The sequence below is a fragment of the Oncorhynchus kisutch genome, linkage group LG15 (genome assembly GCF_002021735.2).
Source record: "Oncorhynchus kisutch isolate 150728-3 linkage group LG15, Okis_V2, whole genome shotgun sequence".
In the NCBI taxonomy this organism is placed as follows: Eukaryota; Metazoa; Chordata; class Actinopteri; order Salmoniformes; family Salmonidae; genus Oncorhynchus; species Oncorhynchus kisutch.
In genome coordinates, this window is record NC_034188.2 from 35,558,897 (window position 1) to 35,579,811 (window position 20,915).

At 39.6% G+C, this 20,915-nt stretch overlaps 1 protein-coding gene across 3 annotated transcripts; it reads left to right on the top strand.

The window, feature by feature from the left end:
• Positions 1-673: 673 nt before the first annotated feature.
• On the top strand, positions 674-18,304 carry LOC109906022 (T-cell leukemia homeobox protein 1-like). Of its 3 annotated transcripts, none has more exons than XM_020503662.2 (5): positions 674-1,720; positions 7,931-8,149; positions 8,633-8,870; positions 17,212-17,392; positions 17,759-18,304. In XM_020503662.2, exons 1-5 carry the CDS (start codon positions 1,228-1,230, stop codon positions 17,825-17,827), a joined length of 1,200 nt encoding a protein of 399 aa, XP_020359251.2. In that variant the 5' UTR covers positions 674-1,227; the 3' UTR covers positions 17,828-18,304. The 3 variants fall into 3 exon arrangements, with proteins under 3 accessions (XP_020359251.2, XP_020359253.1, XP_020359252.2); XM_020503664.2 differs by having other exon boundaries at positions 17,904-18,304; XM_020503663.2 differs by having other exon boundaries at positions 8,636-8,870.
• Positions 18,305-20,915: the final 2,611 nt, after the last annotated feature.

Below are 20,915 nucleotides of genomic sequence, written 5' to 3' on the forward strand. Positions count from 1 at the left end.
TGTGTAGGCCTATCGGAGAGTGTGTTTACGTCTTTCTGAGTTGTTAATGCACAAGTGTTGTTGGACAAGTGCAACATTCACAGTTTGCTTTGCAACATATTTGTTGTCTTCTTGAGTGATGTTACTAATTGAAGACCATCTTATCATGATTATAGGCTATATAGCCTGCCTTATATTCCCACTCCTCGCTAACCGGTATCTTCTTGCATATCAAATGTTATTGGTGCGTAAAAAGGACCACATAGGCTTAATTGTAAATTAGTTGAAATTCTCGTGCCTCGATTGTCTAGTTAGGCTATTTGGCTGCTATCAGGCTTTACAATGCAAGGGCAATAAACAGGGATGTGTAATATCAAATCAAACCCATAGTTACATAGCAATTAAACCATAGTTTCATGCATGATAGTCCATATCTATTAGCTAGTTGTTCACGTCTTATCGTTTTATAGTGGGATTAAGGTTGGTGATAGCCTATGTGCTTAAACTCAGTTCTATTCTGATATACACCGCATGTCATATTATACAGCACAATAAAACTGGGGCTGCGGGTTCTTTAAGAGAAGGGAGCAGGCTGCAAAACATTGAAATGCGTGGGCCAATGGATGACCGAATGGCAAGAGTTAGGCAGGAGGGGTGTCTCGACAGCTGCTAAAATCACTTCAGATTCACTGGAACGGAGCTATCTTTTCCAATTAATATTCATGTTTAGCACAGTCAACACTTCATTTCGTTACATATTTTGATACGATGAGGATGAGTCGACAATGGCCTCTGCCTTTGTAGATGTTGCAATATCAATGCCAGAGAAAAGAGCCGGTATCCGCTTCACAGGAACTTGGGAACTCCTCAAATTGAAGATTTGGCTGTAAGTAGTCTGGCTAACTATTTTTACATTACCAATAGGCTACTCATCTCTTTCGATTAATGTGCAAGTAAATATGTTAAAGATCATGCTACAAGGTGATGGATATGCATTTTAAGACTCCCCCAGAACCTATCCCGATGGATTATTAACAGTGCATTTTAGTACACTCCAGTTCTATGTCTTCCGGACAGATAATGGAAACGCTTCGGACGGTGTTGGTCGCGCACTGCTCAAGGAAGTATCTTTAGGCTAAAAGATCTGAACACAGACGGGGGGCATCATTTCTGCATCCGATACTGCGACAATAAGGGAAACAAATAGCATACCTTTTATCAACATATGAGACGTTTTGAGACGCTAATATGAATACAACAATGGAGCACACTGGAATTGAAGAGGTAAACCAGACACACCAGCAGCACGAGCCCATCAGTTTTGGAATAGACCAGATTCTGAACAGCACGGACCAGTCCAGCAGCTGCATGCTGCCCAACCGAACCAGCGACACGGATTACACGCTTGCCCCAAACGTTTACACCAATGGCTATAACAGCGTCTATAACCCGGCCTGCTCTATGGCGGCTGGACTCGCAGGTTCCTATAACGTGAACATGAACATGAATGTCAGCATGAACATGAACGTTAACGTGAACGGTGGGAACGCCGGTGGTGTTATCAGGGTGCCAGCTCACAGACCCATGCCACCGAATCCACATCAGCCCCCGCCTACCCATCCACCTGGCTTTGCTGGTGGCATCACCTCAGTGACTTCAATGCCAAGTATGGGAAATGCAGCAAACTTTACCTTCCCGTGGATGGAGAGCAGTCGAAGGTTCGCAAAGGACAGACTCACTGGTAAGATTCATCTAAACTTCTGAAAATGTATGTTTCTGTAGACCAAAAAAAAAAACATGTCACAAAATGGGAACATTGCTTCGTGGATTTCCCCATAGGCCTATCATACCTGATATATCATTTTCAGTTGAAAAGAGGTTGAAACTTCAATATAATTCGTTTGAAAGTTCACATTTATTTGTTGTTTTTCAGTTTAACCCACATCCTTGCAAGCAGGGCGTATGCCTAAGCAAAACATTTTAGCATCTTGACGCTGTCAATTAAGAAGGCATGGTAGGCAATTCTGTGACAGACTCATTTATCAAATCATATGTGCGACTGGGCATATGGCATGATGTGCGACTGGGCATATGGCATGAGGAATTCGATTTTACATCAAGGTCTGTCTATATGTATCATATTAGTTCATTTAAAATGCAAATAAATACTTGCAGGTATTGTTAAGAATATATGTTGTGTACATTTGTATAATTATATGGTATAATGTCGGCAGTTAAGATTGGCTTTCCGTTTAATAGGAGGGAATAAATGTGATGAATCATGTACGACATGATTCGAAGAGATTTCTCCCTTTCAAAATGCAATAGAACAGATATATTTCTGAAAATAAAATTCACTGTCCAACACCATCCGAAGAATCTTAATAATAACAACATCAATATCAATATACCTATAATACAATTAATAGGTTAACGCCAATAATTCTAACAATCATAATAATAATATCCTAATAATAATATAATAGAGTATTGCTGTTATTAGGCTATTATTATTATTAGTAGTAGTAGTTATAGTAGTATTGCTTATTGTAGCAGCCTAATAATAATATGACAATTTGCTATAATAACAACAATAAAAAACAACCGTTTTCTAGCTTATTATTATCATTATCAGGCCTATGATACATTTACTTTTAGAGGCATATAGTAGCTAAGCTTTGCAGTTGTGGAAAATAGGCCTACTCTAGCTCCTTCCAATACAAAATGGGCCCTAAACTAGCGAGTCAGTTTACGACAAGGTAGGCATTGATGATGCCCGCCTGCAGGTGTGTTACGTAAATAATTCGTACCCTGATGAAGACAGCTTGGCTGTCGAAACGTTGGTAATTACATTTTTGCATCTGAGCTCCTAGAGTGTGCGGCTCACTTTTATATTCACGTTCATAATTTGTGTCTGGGCTCTACTGGCCCATTTAGGCCTATAGTTGTGTATACAGACGACGATTAGAGAAGATAGCAACACTGTCACTATCAAATGATACACTTGTTAGGCGTTTTTGGAATTTCCCTTTCCACGTTGAACGTCACGACAGTAAATACAAATAATCTATTCGTGTAGGTCTTGAATAAATTCTGTCTTATTTGAATAGAACCGTCTTCAACACACTGTTTGAACAACTATCTAGTTACGTCCAACCTAATTGAACCATTGAAATAAAATAAAAAGGGAACATAACTGTGACAAATTCTATACAGACTTTGAAGCATGGCATTTAAACATGTAGCGTACGGCCCGACGTGTTTATTTCATCCATAAACCTTTGAATGTACGTTTATCTTCACCATTGGGGTGTCAAGGTAAATGAGATGACATTGCGAACGCTTCAGGTTTCGCCAGATGTATTGGCCTATATATGTGACATTGGCAGGTGTAATGCATTATCTATCTACTATCATTCACATAAACAAATTATTTTTGCTGTAGGCCTAAGCACAAATGTAATGGCATAATTTATCTCACTCAAGTTCAGATTTCTCTTATCTTCACGCGCTTTTAGTTTAAACTATCAGAAGACCCTATTATTGCGTATAATAGGCCTGTACAATTCAGGCGTTTAATCTGTAGAAGAATAATTAATAAATGAAAGTATTGTGTCTGTTATTGTGAACAGGACTTAGGCCGTACTGTATATCAATGCCTGCAGGTCCTGAATCATTTGACCAACGCTTTTCTCGCATTTTGGGGAATTGGAAAGTGGCATTGGGTTCAAAATCCTTTTTCACGTAGGCTCTAGGTGTCTGGTGTTTTCGATTAGCATAGAAAAGGGCACAACACAAAGGGTTGCATGGGCCATGATAGGCCTATAGGCCTAATGTTTAATATTTTCTAATTCGAGGAACATTTATTTTAACGATTAAGGAAAGAGAAGAACGTGGTAAATTAAATCCTAATTCGATGGCCAGCTCGATGGCCACATATTACAATGACCATAACCTCAGCTCCCACTCGGCCGAGGTATGAGTTTTTCTGGCATGACGTCACCACAATAAAGACGAAAATTAGTATCATCATGTATTAGCCCTCATTAAATATTAACAATGCTATAGCTCTGTGCTTCCCTCATTAATTATTTAAACCAGAACAGATATGTGAACTATAAAATATATGGTGTAAATATGCGTACCTATTGTATTCATAGTCACAAAGGGCCTCTCGTTTAATTTGGATTATCTTTGGTGTTGGTTATGTAGCCTCATTATTACCCAACAACAAACCTTTATTTTAAGTGAGCACTTTTTGTTATCATTTGTGATCAACATTTGAGAAAAAGGCCTATCTTGAAAGTGCTTGAGGTATTTACGGTGTAGCCATTTGTCAACATTGTTTGAGACATTCATTTTTTAAATCACACATCGTAGGCTAATATTCGGATGTTTTTGCTATCGATTTCATTTGAGTTTAATATCATAGGGGCCTAATTGTATTTCCACCGTAAAAATAATAACAAATAAATTCCTTTCGGGAACCCTGATAGGTCTACTAGGCTACAAATGATAGGACAATAGTTTTAGTTGCTGGATGGACTTAGTTCAGCATTCAGCGCCAGTCTTTTTGGTTGACCTATCTTAAAAGAATATCTCAAATCGTAATGCGTTTCTCTGGATACTTGAAATAGACCTCTCCTTTTTTAAATAAATTATTCCCTTTCATATTGAATTGCAGCGCTGCCTTTCACCGCAAGCGTCAAAGCAAGTGAAACAGCGAACAGGCCTAGAATTGGAGATGCGATATTCAGACCGGACAGATTGGGAGGCGCTGAAAGGGAATAACACATGTTTTTATGTTAATTGACTTGGCAGTTTGCAAGTTTGAAAAAGCAGAGAAGTGCATAAACAGATGTGTCCCATCAAGTCAACAAACATTGTTGATCTTGTGGCTCTATAGGTTCTGTGGAAATTGTAGGCCCTTGGTCTGTTGTTAGTTTCATAGCAACATATTCTTACCACCAAAGTCATTTCAACTTTTACAATATCTGCATGTATTACCACAAAAAAATATATCCATACTGTAATACACTATAGTCTTGAAGTGAGGTAACAAATAATACCAATCTATATCCCTATAATCAATGTCTTTTGATGAGATTTCAGCATTAGGAGAGTTGATAAGTGGTTATCACTCGTTAGAGAACTATAAATACCTTAAAATAACGTGATGACATATAATTACACAAACCACGAACAGATATAACAGTTGTAATTACTATGTAATGTGTACTGCGATTACATTGCACCTGCTTGTTGTACCTGTGCAATGTCCCATGATGGCCAGTGAATATAGAGCATGCCTTATGTTAATGCATAGAGTAAATCCAATTGTATTCCTGTAGTAGTGTTCTATCTTAGTTAAAAAGAATGACCTTCCTCACAAATATATACATGTAATGACGGCTACAGTAATTGGATGTTAATGGAAAAAGCCGTACTGTTTTCTCTGGAAGTTGCTTCTATTCTCAGCCAGTGTGACAGGGGCAAGTGGCTCTGTTTTGCCTCACAGTGTAATAAATAGCAATATATGTTCATGTTATATTTCAATACCCCGGTAAGAATCCTTTACGGACATATTTATTAGATTGCTACGCATGTAATATCCGTAGTGGGGAAGAGAGGCGCTCTCACAGAAAGGTGTTATTAAGTATATTTGGCTTTATTATTTCTCCACGGTAGCATTTTATTTTTTGATATCCTTATGCTAAATCATATTACCCAGGCATCAGATTTAGTATTCTCCACCATTTCCTTTGTCATCCGTTGTAAAAAAAAAAACCATTCTCACAGAACAATTCTTGCAATGCTTTCTTGAAAACAAGATACCCACCATTCAAATAAAAATGAAATAAGATCATTGAATCAAATAAAAATGTATAACATTTAACCCTTTTGACCACATTCAATTTTCTCTCCTTTATGAAATACATTGATCTTGGGAATTGAATGGTGATGTGGTAGTCAAGTGAAATGTCCTATAGCCTCTGTGGCCATATTTGGTCTTTCTCAGTTATGGGAAACAGTATTTTCTTCAATGAATACAATTATTGTGGTAAGTGTTTGCGTGTAAACACTCTGACAACTTCTTGCAATATGGGCTGTAATTAAAAGCGATCACATCAAATTATAAAGCCTGTCACTGTAAAGAGGCTGAGGGCTAAATATAACTAACTGCCTCGTTCCATAAATGTCTGCAGGTTTTGATAACAGACAGGTGTGTTCTGGGCTCTTGGCACACTGCTGCATTTAGTGGAATACTACGACACACTTGGCTCTTTATTTTGGAAGCTGGTCTAAACTAGCAACATCACAGACAAGTCAAAGACAAGACAAGTCAAATTAAAACCTATTTTACAACGTCTAGACCTTTTGTCTTTTGTTCTATTTCCACATTAAATTTGTCAATCATCATCAATATGAATATTGTTACGTTTCAACTGTTTATTTGGAATTAAAGTTAGGTTGAAGGGAACCTTTAGCATGTTCGACTGGATGACAGTCTGTTTGCGTGTTACTCTTGGGTTGCATATGAACGTGCTTGTACTGTATGTGCCTGGTCCATTAGCTGGTCCACAGATGGCCTGAAATAGAAGTCTAATGTGGTATTATCTGTACCCAGACCTGCATGTTGAGCCTGGAGCAGACCTGCTTGCTCCAAATGTGTGACCTATTAATCGAAACTCCTCAGGCAATGAAGGGTTGGACCATCTATAGATTATAAATATTGTTTTAAACACTTTTTCAACACTCAACACTTTGAGTCACTGCAAATGTATTGCAAATGTACCCAATTAAAAAAAAAAAAAGTATTGAAAAAAAAATCATGTGTATTTATTTATTCTGCCATTTAGGTTTATAATCAATCAGAGAGGTTGGGAGTGATTCAAAATGATTGTTGAGTGCATTATGTGGCTTATGTTTAATTTGTGTTTTACCTCATCTCCAGAGTGCCTCTGTGGAAAATACATTTTGATTGCTCACACTGAATTCCTGGTTACTAAATTCTCAACACAGTAACATTGGTCCCCCCAGGACACATATGGAGATGTTTTCATATGCATTTTGGCTCCTGGTGAGCTCTCTGACAGAACTAGACACATAAACATACCGTAAGACAACAGCTTGTGAGGAACAGGGAAGCCTGCTTCCGATCCCTTAGACAGAAACATCTGTTTTTACAGGTTATGTTTGTATGACAATATGGCTTTAGAAAGGATTTATATCCAAACATATTATATTGCGTTTATGACTGTTCTGTTTACTCATGCCCGACACCAGGGGCGCAACTTTCACTGGGGACAGAGGGGACATGTCATCGTTGTCTTCACCCCCCCACCACAGATTCTGAAAATGCATTTTTGTCCCAATGCCATTTCTATCATTGAAAAGTGATACAAAACTCCACTTCTAAAACCAAAGTTGCGCTGCTGCCTGACGAATAGACAACATGCACAGATAATTTACCTTGGCAAAGTGCTTGAGATTGGTACTTTTCCTTTGTATCATGTTTTAATTGGTTAAAAAGTTAACAAATGTCGCGTGTACATATCGCCTAAGTTACTATGTTTGGCTGGATAGCTTAAAAAGCTAACTGTAATGATTCAGCATCAAACCAAATGTGATACTTTTGGCCTAACCAATCAGTTTAATGGTCCTGAATGGTTCAGTTGGTAAAGCATGGGATTAGCAATGCCAGGGTGTGGGTTCAATTCCCAGGGCCACCCAAATGTGAAATCTATTCTCACATGACTGTAAGTTGCTTTGGATAAAGCATCTGCTAAATGGCATATATTATATATAGTTATTGTACTAAATGACAAAAAAAGACAAATGTAACAGATCCCCATCTTGACAAAATAGCAACAAGAGGTACTTCCAGAGTACCCCCCACCCGACCCCCACAGCTCCATGTGGGTCCCTGACTGTGTCTCCCTTTCTTTAGCGGAGCAGGCAGAGGACAGACAAGCAGGAGACCCCAGTGGGAGGCCAGGAGCCCCCCCGGCCCTGCCAGGCCTCTGCCCTCTCCCCAAGGGGGACATTGGCAGGGTCCCTACCTGGAGCTCTATGGAGACATTAGCCAAACACTATTACCCCGAACTCGCTCACCTGCGAGACACCGGCCCATTTGCAGACTATCCCTTTCGAAAGGGTACTTGTCCAGGTGAGTCACTTCCCTGGTCTTCTTTTACATGTGTCCTTTATCTTGCCCTGGTTTGTCTTCTCCTGGTTTCCACCAGGGGTGTTAAAATACCAAAATGCATAGCTAGGTCCATAGGACAACACTGTATGTACTGAAAAAATATGCATTTGTTATGAGAAAGGACTGTTTTCACCTTGTAATCATATTACAAAGGTCAATAGCCAGTGATGAATCATTAAATGTTGGCTAATTTCTAGTAAAAATAAATAAAAACAGAGATGATGAAATGTTGAATTGAGTTAGGGATGGACAACATAATCACAATTATAATATGAGTGATCATGCAAGCTAAATACATGGCAAAGAATGATATATGTCAGAGAAGGTTCTCACTTGACCAAGGGTCATCTCTGGAAAAACAAACTTTGTCTCTCTCTCTCTCTCTCTCTCTCTCTCTCTCTCTCTCTCTCTCTCTTGCTCTCTCGCTCTCTTGCTCTCTCTCAGCAGCCCTTTCTCCCTTCTCGGTGACCCGGCGCATTGGCCACCCCTATCAGAACCGGACGCCACCCAAAAGAAAAAAGCCCCGCACCTCATTCAGCCGTGTGCAGATCTGCGAACTTGAGAAACGCTTTCACCGACAGAAGTACCTGGCATCGGCAGAGCGCGCCACCCTGGCCAAGGCCCTGAAGATGACAGACGCACAGGTCAAAACCTGGTTCCAGAACAGGAGGACAAAATGGCGGTAGGGGCCCAATACAGCAACGCATTACAGCAACACACTTCTAGACATTCTTTAACACTGTCTGTATCAACACTCTTAGTGTTTTTTTTTTATTGTCGCGTTTGGACATTTTTTATTTCAAGTTTTTTCCCCAAAACTGCTTTCCATTGTTCGTGCTGCCTTATGTTTTATGCATTTTGATACATCAGATTGATGCAGGAAGTGTCACAAAGTAACAACTAGGCAGCTGTTTAAATTAGAGTATGGTATACTATGTGAATTGCTTTGCTTGAGGTGAGCAAGCATTTGGGATGTTTTAAAGGAATATTCTATGCGCCCAAGGCATTTTGTTGTGACAGGGAAACACCTTTTTTTTGCTTAGCTTAGCTCCTTCTTGTTTTTTGGAGGCCAATTCCCTTGACCAAGCACAATTAGCCCAGTTCTTAAAAGGTTCTCTGGAAAGATGCTGTCCAGAGCAATATTGACACGCTAGTCTGAATAATTGAGTGCATTGTCCATGGCCGAAACTCTTCCCCCTAACTCACACGGTTGTTTATGGTCATTTGAAATGAATGAGTTGGACATTCAAATTATAATGCCTTACTTTTATTTAACCTTTGATGACAAACAAGGAACTAAAGGCAATGCATATACTGTGGTAGTCATTCCTGTACATCTGAGTCATCTTGAATCATAGACTCTGTGATCAGATAGTGGTCATTCACTGAGATCCAACTGATCTGGCTGACCTTCACCTGATGTGGACAAGGATGTATTGTTGTTATCCATATTGTGAACAGCACATGGGGTCGTAGGTCATTAAATGCCGCACGAAATCCAATAGCAATAATTGGATTTGTGATGTGACTCACCTTTGACAAGCTGGCAAATTATGCATTTCAATACCAGGTGGAAAAGTAAAGCCTGGGATCTTATTTCAATAGGTATTTATGTGCCAGGCGTCAACACAGGCCATGTTTTCTACAGAAACATGAAAAAACATAATGGCTAAATGGCATATCATGAATAACCAGGGAATTGGCTAACTCACTTTCCTAATTTCCAAGCTAGTTTTGGTGTGATTTTTTATATTTCCCCATAGTGTGTTGATAGGATGTGCATGAAAGATGTATTTGTGTCACAGCTACGCTAGTAACAAGCAAATGATCAAATGAACAGCAGCGCAATCAGATTACGATAATGTAGTTAACAATAACGTGTGGCTAATGGAAGGAGGATGGTGTGTATAAAACAATATTTTAGAGGTGTTTTTCTGACTGTGCTGCACATGCAGACCTAACCATCACATGGACACAATATATACAAAAGTATGTGGACACTCCTTCAAATGAGTGGAATCGTATATTTCAGCCACACTCGTTGCTGACAGGTGTATAAAATCTAGCACACAGCCATGCAATCTCCATAGACAAACATTGGCAGTAGAATGACCTTACTGAAGAGATGACTTTCCATGTGGCACCGTCATTGGATTCCAGTTTGTCAAATTTCAAATTTCTGCTCTGCTAGTGCTGTCCCGGTCAATTTTAAGTTATTATTTTTTTTATTTTTTTATTTCACCTTTATTTAACCAGGTAGGCTAGTTGAGAACAAGTTCTCATTTGCAACTGCGACCTGGCCAAGATAAAGCATAGCAGTGTGAACAGACAACACAGAGTTACACATGGAGTAAACAATTAACAAGTAAATAACACAGTAGAAAAAAAGGGGAGTCTATATACATTGTGTGCAAAAGGCATGAGGAGGTAGGCGAATAATTACAATTTTGCAGATTAACACTGGAGTGATAAATGATCAGATGGTCATGTACAGGGAAGAGATATTGGTGTGCAAAAGAGCAGAAAAGTAAATAAATAAAAACAGTATGGGGATGAGGTAGGTAAAAATGGGTGGGCTATTTACCGATAGACTATGTACAGCTGCAGCGATCGGTTAGCTGCTCAGATAACAGATGTTTGAAGTTGGTGAGGGAGATAAAAGTCAGCGATTTTTGCAATTCGTTCCAGTCACAGGCAGCAGAGAACTGGAACGAAAGGCGGCCAAATGAGGTGTTGGCTTTAGGGATGATCAGTGAGATACACCTGCTGGAGCGCGTGCTACGGATGGGTGTTGCCATCGTGACCAGTGAACTGAGATAAGGCGGAGAGTTACCTAGCATGGACTTGTAGATGACCTGGAGCCAGTGGGTCTGGCGACGAATATGTAGCGAGGGCCAGCCGACTAGAGCATACAAGTCGCAGTGGTGGGTGGTATAAGGTGCTTTAGTGACAAAACGGATGGCACTGTGATAAACTGCATCCAGTTTGCTGAGTAGAGTGTTGGAAGCAATTTTGTAGATGACATCGCCGAAGTCGAGGATCGGTAGGATAGTCAGTTTTACTAGGGTAAGTTTGGCGGCGTGAGTGAAGGAGGCTTTGTTTGTAGAAAGCCGACTCTTGATTTGATTTTCGATTGGAGATGTTTGATATGAGTCTGGAAGGAGAGTTTACAGTCTAGCCAGACACCTAGGTACTTATAGATGTCCACATATTCAAGGTCGGAACCATCCAGGGTGGTGATGCTGGTCAGGTGTGCGGGTGCAGGCAGCGAATGGTTGAAAAGCATGCATTTGGTTTTACTAGCGGGATCATGAAGAGGAAACGTCAGCGAAGTGGTAGGCCACACAAGCTCACAGAACAGGACCGAGGTGTATAAAATCATCTGTCCTCGGTTGCAACACTCACTACCGAGTTCCAAACTGCCTTTGGAAGCAACGGCAGCACAATAACTGTTCGTCGGGAGCTTTATTAAATGGGTTTCCATGGCCGAGCAGCCTAAGATTACAATGTGCAATGCCAAGCTTTGGCTGGAGTGGTGTAAAACTCGCCGCCATTGGACTCTGGAGCAACTGTAAAGTATGGTGGAGGAGGAATAATGGTCTGAGGCTGTTTTTCATGGTTTCACCACAACCCCATCGAACATCTTTGGGATGAATTGGAACACCGACTGCGAGCCATGCCTAATCGCCCAACATCCGTGCCCAACCTCACTAATGCTCTTGTGGCTGAATGGAAGCAAGTCCCCGCAGAAGTGTTCCATCATCTAGTGGAAAGCCTTCCCAGAAGAGTGGAGGCTGTTATAGCAGCAAAGGCGAGACCAACTCCATATTAATGCCCATGATATTGGAATGAGATGTTCGACGAGCAGGTGTCCATCCACACATGCTTTTGGTCATGTAGTGTACATACAGCATAATATTCATGTAAGAATGACATACAATCCAGGGCCTTAACCAGAGTCTGAGTTGTAGTGAGGTCCTAAAATTATATTTAGAGAACAAGCAAAAATTACCCCAGCCATTATCACATTGGTTGCTGTAGCTTCATTCACCTCAGTCGATCTACAAACACGTAAAGCTGTGTTCGAATACTCATACTAACCACACTAACCACGCTATTTGTGATGTAAACTGAGTATGTAGTATGCTTATTGGTCATAGTATGGATAGAGTTAGTATGCCATAAGTTCCCGGATGTCGTACTACATTCGTCAAAATATGAAGTGTACAAGCAGTGGACACTATTTCCGTGATTTTCGGGCCCGTAATGCAATTTTTCAGAAAATGGGCTTGGCATCACATTGTTTTCAGGTTTGAAGAAAATGGCGGAAAATATGCAGCCGAAGTCCGACGAGAACGGATACAAATTCATTGCTTTAACTAATTATGACAAATCTTAAGAAAATGTTGAGCAATGTAATAAAGTAGTGACTTTTCAAATAAGTTACGCTACACGTTATGTTGGCTGACAATTTGTTGGCTACGCTATCCTTTTGAACTGCAGGGCATATCATTACAGCATTAGCTACCGGTATGTTAGCTAGCTACCTAACGTTAGTTGGCTACTAATACATTGAATTTGCCAGTATATTAACTATATGCTATCTAACCAACTACCCAACGTTTATTGACTTGATTATTTGTGTCATTCTTAGCTAGGTGGTATAGTCGTTGTGTGTTCTCAATGGACATGAGTTCACTCTGGCTATTTACTCGGATTTCAGAGCACTCTCCCAGAGTGCAGAATAACTGATGAATTTCCGAATGCTCAACACCTGTTGAATATGGCCGGTGTCAGTAACCAGTTAGCAAGAGGGGGCATAGCAACATCATCAACTTCCGATAGGCAGGCGTAGCGCTAGTATGTACAATTGAAAGGATACTGTTCATTTACAGTATACTAAAATTAACTAATAGTATATAGTATGTAGTATATACTCATTAAGTATGTAGTTTACAGTAGGTTAGTATGGGTATTCGAACACAGCTATAGCCTATTAGCTATACAATTAGCCGCTACGTATTAACTGACATAAATTCAGCACCGGGATTAAAAAGTATAATTTAATATGTACAGAGGGATCTGTTAACAGAAAAAGTATTTTAATAATAACAAAAAGTAAACAAATGAGTTTGTTGTTTATATATTTTTTTGTTGTTGCAATTTAAAGCTATTTTCCTGCAATTCTATACATTTTGCCATTCCTTCAGGAAGTATTCATACGCCTTGACTTGTTCCAAATTTAGTTGTGTTACAGCCTGAATTCAAAATGGATTAAAAAAAGACAATTCCACTTATCTACACACAATACCTCATAATGACAAAGTGAAAACATGTTTTGAGAAATCTAATTTACATAAGTATTTACACCCCTGAGTCAATACTTTGTAGAAGCACCTTTGGCAGAAATTATAGCTGTGAGTCTTTCTGGGAAAGTTTCCAACATTTGTTCATTATTATTTTCAAAATTCTTCAAGCTCTGTCAAATTGGTTGTTGATCGTTGATAGGTTATAGTCCTGCTGAAAGGTGAATTAATCTTCCAGTGTCTGGTGGAAAGCAGACTGAACCAGGTTTTCCTCCAAGATTTTTTCATTGCTTAGCTCCATTCCATATATTTATTTTTATCTTGAAAAACTTCCCAGTCCTTAACGATTACAAATATATCCATAACATGATGCAGCCATCTATATGCTTGAAAATATGGAGAGTGGTACTCAGTAATGTGTTGTATTGGATTTGCCCCAAATGTAACACTTTGTATTCAGGACAAAATGTTAACTGCTTTGACACATTTACTAGTTTAGTGCCTTGTTGCAAATAGGATGCATGTTTTGGATTTTTTTAAATTTTGTACAGGCTTCCTTCTTTCCACTCTATCAATTAGGTTAGTATTGTGGGGTAACCACAATGTTGTTGATCCATCCTCAGTTTTCTCCTATTACAGGTATTAATATCTGTAACTGATTGAAAGTCACCATTGGCCTCATGGTGAAATCCCTGAGCGGGTTCCTTCCTCTCTGACAACTGAGTTAGGAAGGACGCCTGCATCTTTGTAGTGACTGGGTGTATTGATACACCATCCAAGTGTAATTAATAGCTTCAACATGCTCAAAGGGATATTCAATGTCTGTTATTTTTTTTACCAATAGGTGCAACCTGGTCTCAGAGCATTTCGTATTATTCTGTATGTAAATCCGAGAAACTCCTTTAGTATTATATGTAACGTTTCGAATGGAATGTATTAATCTACCCCATAATGACAAAGCAAAAACATGTTTTAGAGATTTTTTTCAAATGATCACATTTACATAAGTATTCAGACCGTTTACTCAGTACCTTGTTGAACCACATTTGGCAGTGATTACAGAATTGAGTACACCTGCATTTGGGGAGTTTATCCCATTCTTTTCTGCACATCCTCTCAAATTCTGTCAGGTTTGATGGGGAGCGTTGCTGCACAACTATTTTCAGGTCTCTCCAGAGATGTTCAATAGCGTTCAAATCCAGGTTCTGGCTAGGCCACTCCAGGACATTGAGAGACTTGTCCCGAAGCCACTCCTGCGGTGTCTTGGTTGTGTGCTTAGGGTCGTTGTCCTGTTGGAAGGTGAACCTTTTCCCCAGTCTGAGGTCCTGAACGCTCTGGAGCAGATTTTCATCAAGGACCTCTCTGTAATTTTCTCTGTTCATCTTTCCCCGAGTCTGACTATTCTCCCAGTCCCTGCCACTGAAAAACATCCCCACAGCATAATGCTGCCACCTCCCTTCACTGTAGAGATGGTGCCAGGTTTCCTCCAGACATGAAGCTTGGCATTCAGACCAAAAAGTTCAATCTTGGTTTCATCAGACTCAAGAATCTTGTTTCTCATGGTCTGAAAGTCTTTAGGTGCCTTTTCGCCAACTCCAAGCGGGCTGTCACGTGCCTTTTACTGAGGAGTGGCTTCCGTCTGGCCACTTCACCATAAAGGCCCGATTGGTTGATGGTTGTCCTTCTGGAAGGTTCTCTCATCTCCACAGAGGAACTCTGGAGCTCTGTCAGAGTGACCATTGGATTCTTGGTCACCTCCCTGACCAAGGCCCTTCTCCCCCGATTTTGCTCAGTTTGGCCAGGCAGCCAGCCCTATGAAGAATTTTGGTAGTTCCAAACGTCTTCCACTTAGGAATAATGGAGACCACTGTATTTTTGGGGACCTTAAATGCTGCATACATTTTTGGTATCTTCCACAGATCTGTTGCCTCAACACATTCCTGTCTCGGAGCTCTATGGACAATTCCTTCGACCTCATGGCTTGGTTTTTGCTCTGACATGCACTGTCAACTGTGGGACATTAGAGAGACAGGTGTGTGCCTTTGAAAATCATATCCAATCAATTGAATTTACAAATCAGGTGGACTCCAATCAAGTTGTAGAAACATGTCAAGGATGATCAATGGAAACAGGATGCACATTAACTCAGTTTTGAGTCTCATAGCAAAAGGTCTGAATACTTATGTAAATAAGGTATAAGGTCATTTTTGTCATCATAGTGTATTGCGTGTAGATTGATGGGGGAAAATGTGAATTTAATACATTTTAGAATAAGGCTGTAATGTAACAAAATGTGGGAATGTCAAGATGACTTTCCGAATGCACTGTATGTTACATTTTTTAACTAGGTGGCTAACGTTAGCTAGGCTAGGTGTTAGGGGTTAGGGTTAAGTTTAGGAGTTATGTTAAAGGTTTAAGTTTAGGGTTAGGGGAAGAGTTAGCTAGACACATTAAGGTTAGGGCTTGGGGAAGGGTTACCTGAAAGGGTTAAGGTTAGGTTTAGGATTAGGCTGAAGGGTTAAGTAGTTGCAAAGTAGCTAAAAAGTATTACGTAGTTGTATAGTTACTCATTAGCTAAAATGCTAAAGTTGTCAGTGATGAGATTCAAACTGACAACCTAAGTAGTTGCAAAGTAGCTAAAAAGTAGTTAAAAAGTTACTAATTAGTTAAAATGCTAAAGTTGTCCGTGATGAGATGCGAACTCGCAACCTTTAGGTTGCTAGAGGTTCACATTATCTCTATTATGTAGCCATACCAAACTTAACATATCATACTAATTTGAGTGTCCCAGGTTTACTTTTACTATGTTACGTCTAATCTATGAGACCAGGCTTATAGGTGCCCTTCTTGGTGAGGCATTGGAACACCTCCCTGGTTTTTGTGGTTGAATCTGTGTTTGAAATTCATTGCTCGATTGAGGGACCTTACAGATAATTGTATGAGTGGGGTACGGAGATGAGATGGTCATTCAAAAATCATGTAGTCCATGCAACTCATTATGTGACTTGTAAAGCAAATGTTTACTCCGGAACTTATTTAGGCTTGCCATAACAAAGGGGTTGAATACTTATTGACTCAAAACATTTCAGCTTTCATTTTGAATGAATTTACAAAAATCAATTGGGGCCCCCTGGAGGTCAGGGCCCCTGGGCATGTGCCCTGTGTGCCCGGTTGGTAATTCAGCCATGATTATTAGCTTAGATTGCTGGCTAGACTAACTAGACAATTTGACCAATAAATAAATAAAATAAAACATTTTTTATTGACATGGGCTAATTCAGTGACTGTCAGTGAGTGACATCTAACAAGAGGAAAACTGCTGATGCACAACAAAGTTTTGAAATAGCACCTTGTGTATTCTAACTTTTAACAGTAGGTTGAGACCCCAACCCCAAGTCCCCTTGGTGTCCTCATATGTAGTTACGACATACATCATTGTAAAAAAATAAAATGGTTTCCATCATAATTAATTAATGGTAATCTAAAATAATTAAGGGTTAAAATTAAATGATTAAGTAATATAATCATGTTTATATATAGTAGTTATTATAAAGTAGTTATTTTGATCAATGTCACTTTTTGAGGGCGTTTAACACATTTCAGGAAGTATCTGGCTTTTTGCTTTTGAAAGTAGGATTTATGATGACATGAATATGAATATTTAGGCACTGTTTTGACAACAACAACAAAAATATCTTCTTCCCACTGTGGAACCAGGAGACAGACAGCCGAGGAGCGCGAAGCAGAGAGACAGCAGGCCAACCGTCTGATGCTGCAGCTCCAACAGGAGGCCTTTCAGAAGACCCTGAGCCAGCCCCTGCAGCAGGACCCCTTGTGCCTGCACAACTCCTCTTTGTACGCCCTACAGAACCTACAGCCCTGGGCGGAGGACAACAAGGTGACCTCCGTCACCTCCCTGGCATCTGTGGTCTGACTGACCGTGTGTGCGTGCGTGCATGTGTGTGTGTGTGTCGGGGGGAATGGTGTGTGTGCATATGTGTAATTCATAATAAGAATATAATAGTAATGTTGAGGATTTTTCTAAATGTGGGTGGGCCATTTGTTGGGGAGGGACCACATATCTACAGTAGACATATGCACATAAAAATGCATTTTATGCAGACTTTTGCATTGTGGAATTGTACAGTAATATGTTTTGTTATTTAACGTGCATAACAACCGACAATAAGGACAAGGAGGAAACCTATAGTATATGACGTTTTCTCTATGTATTTCTTTATAAACCACGTATTCTCTTTTATAGATCATATGTGGACTTCTTGGCGTGGACAGACATACATTTAGTTCCACTGAAATGGACAATGATCAATGAGTCTTCTAAGTTTTTTCAGACCTGATTCTGTCAAGTAATTTTCCTACCTTACACTAGATTTTCACTCTCCCTTCAGCTGTCGGTCTAAACAGAGGACGGAGCTAAATCCTACCTGAAATCTAACGGACACATCAGTAGATGCCTACCATCAAGACTGTCCTGTTGCCAACAAGGAAGCACTGACTCTCAGCCATATGGCAACAAAACTGGATCTGATTCCTTTAACTGGATCGGATTCCTCTAACTGGATCTGATTCCTTTGCGTTTGGCTTTGTACAATGTAGTAATGCATGTTTCCGATATTTCTGTGTGCACTTGGAATTGCCGTTGAAGTCACCAGCTTTCCAGGTGGATCCCTTCCCTGACTGCAGTTTGCAAGTGGTATTGTGGAATATCTCTTCGAGGATTCCTCATAACTTACTACATTTAAAGGTGTTTTATATTAAATGATATTGTGACTTTTTGAAAAGATGATCAAAATTGAAAGCCTCTTTTGTTGTTGTGTCTTGTGGTTTCTTTCACCAGAAAGGATAACTGCATAATTTCACAAAATCACACCTCCTAAACTAAGAGTGTCCTTTACTCTAACAACCTAATGTTGTTGATTATTACACACTTATTTGCATCTTTCAGTGTTACTCTTTCATTTCAATATTCCATCCTTTATGACAACTTCCTCTCCATAGCCAAACCAGCAGGGCATGTTTCATATAACACCAGAAAAGGCTGTATAAAGTTTTAAACAGCATGCTTTTATCAGTAAAGTGAGTGTTACTACAGTATATACAATTTAGTGCAACAATGGTTTTTCTGAGATTTCTTGGATGCTATCGATGTAATGATTAGCCTAACTCAACACATTTTCTGGGAAACGAGGCCCAGGTGGGAGGTTTTCTGAACAGTTTGTTCTAAAACGCTAGACCTTGTGGGTAGAACAGTGTCGGTGATGTCTGTGAACCATGTCCACCCATAAACTGAACAGTCGTCAACATCCAATATCATCCATGTCAAGTCAAAACAAAAAGGTCCTATCTGAAGGCACAAAACACTGCTAATCTAGATAGATATCTAGGGTGGGGCATATATAACTGCATTTCTCTTGTATGTAAAGGAGCTTCACTCTCTCTACTTCACATAGATCACAGATGGTTGCCCAAACCAGGAAGTAGTACTTTTCCATTGTTCAGTGTTCCCATGTTGTACTGTTTACAAAAAGTCCATACAACGCATCAGTCATTGATATCAAGAGAATCTGGAGAACCTTCCTAGTTGAAAACAACTGTCAGCCACCCTTACTGCGCAGAGATGGCATGTTTTTTCAGTTTCGAGGGCGTCTCACCTGGTTGAGATCCTGTCAACTGCAGGCAGTTGTCCAGGTGACGCCTACTCAACCCCCATTTCCTCTGCCCAGACCTTGGGCCTCTTTCATCCTGTTGTCTCCAATGCCATGAAGACGTGACTTGGCCCATTTTACAAAAATTCCTCAGCCTTACTGTTTTCAAAACCATTCACTGTGTTTTGCTACAGGTGCTTAAAGAGGCTGAGTGTGTTTTTTGTTTTTTTTGTTTTTTTACCTCTCTGCCAAATATAGCCTTATCAGTTTCCAATAAAATGTCTCCACACAAAAACAAGTTTTGGAACAGGGCACCAAAATATACATCACATGTTATAAGTTTCACTCTACCATTTTCTATTCATTAATTTTCCAGTTTCGTAAAGTGTATTGAAAGCAAAAAACTACATGGTCAGTTGTGATTTTGGATCCATTTACAAAATAAAAGGCCTATATAAAAAACTTGTTTTGGAGACCATACCAGCATTCACCCAACCTCTTTAGCTGCCTTTGTGTAAATGAAACCTGTTAATAGACAAACACATAAACAAGTGGTTCACACTGAGAGAAGTATCGAAGACCTCGTTTAATTTTCAAATTTGTTCCAACACTCAATCTGCTGAGCGTGTGACGAAACCCCAAACCTTATGTTACGGTTTAGTTTCTTTGTCCTCTGCCTCAACCCTCAATGGGATCCGGCGTCTTTAGTAGAATGTATGAATTGAAAATACTTATGAATGACTCACAAATGTTTTGCATTGAAGATTTGCTTCGGTGGGAAGAAGTCAACACACATCAAAGATAAACCAATCCGTAGGTCTCACAGGAGATTGGGATCTTTATTGTTTTCTTTTCAACAGATATAATTTGTGAAAAATGTTTTAGGCTTTTACTTTGTCCTGAACTAAAGTATTAAGAATAGGGTCACAATAATATTACATCCAAATGGATTTATGTTTATCAAACTAAATGGATTTATTCAAATATTACAAGTTGGGGCTCTCCTGAAGGTATATGTAGCTATCTACTAAGGGCATGTGTACAGTGAGCATGTTGTCACCAACCCAGAGAAATAAGTAGCATTGGCTTTCAGTGTTTTTTTTTTTAACACACAAAGACAAGCTAGCCTACTGTATCATATGATATTTTACGTAAAATGGAATCTGACATGTGGGATGGAGGAGTCACCTTGAGGTAGTGACAGTAGTTTTTGTGGCATCAGTCCAGAGTTACCTGATCGTGCTGACACAAGTACTCTTATGATTCAGAGGGCGCCTGGAAGAAAAACTGTTGATTGAGTGCAGGGGCCAAGTATCACCTGTATAAAGGGCTCTTGAGACAAGCCAGAGCAGACTTTGCTGCACAAACAAGACTTCAAACCACATGCATGAAAAGCCGCCATTCCTTGATACGGGTCAGTCACCTTAATGACTGCTCTGTTCGTATGTAGTCTTAGCAAAATACTTGAACCGGCATAAGGTTGCAACACTAATTATCACCATCACTTTTCAAAGAGAAGGACAGCTGACAAGCCAACAATAACATTTAATTGATGTAGAAGAAACAAAAATGTCAAATCCTTAATAGGAATGAAGAATACATTAATGTGAACCCTTAAAAGTGGTCCTGTTCTTTTGACCCACAGCAACATGTTACATTAAGTTAGTCTTGTACCTAGTAGTGACATTGTTATTTTTACACAACAACACTGAATCAACATGTTGTAGATAGTATTTTTTCTTTTGCTTAGCAATG

Coding starts and splice junctions, on each gene's coding strand:
- LOC109906022 (XM_020503662.2), top strand. CDS start 1,228: ATGAATACAACAATGGAGCACACTGGAATTGAAGAGGTAAACCAGACA. Junction 1,721..7,930: donor CGCAAAGGACAGACTCACTG/GTAAGATTCATC, acceptor CCCTTTCTTTAG/CGGAGCAGGCAGAGGACAGA. Junction 17,393..17,758: donor CCTGGGCGGAGGACAACAAG/GTGACCTCCGTC, acceptor TCTCTTTTATAG/ATCATATGTGGACTTCTTGG.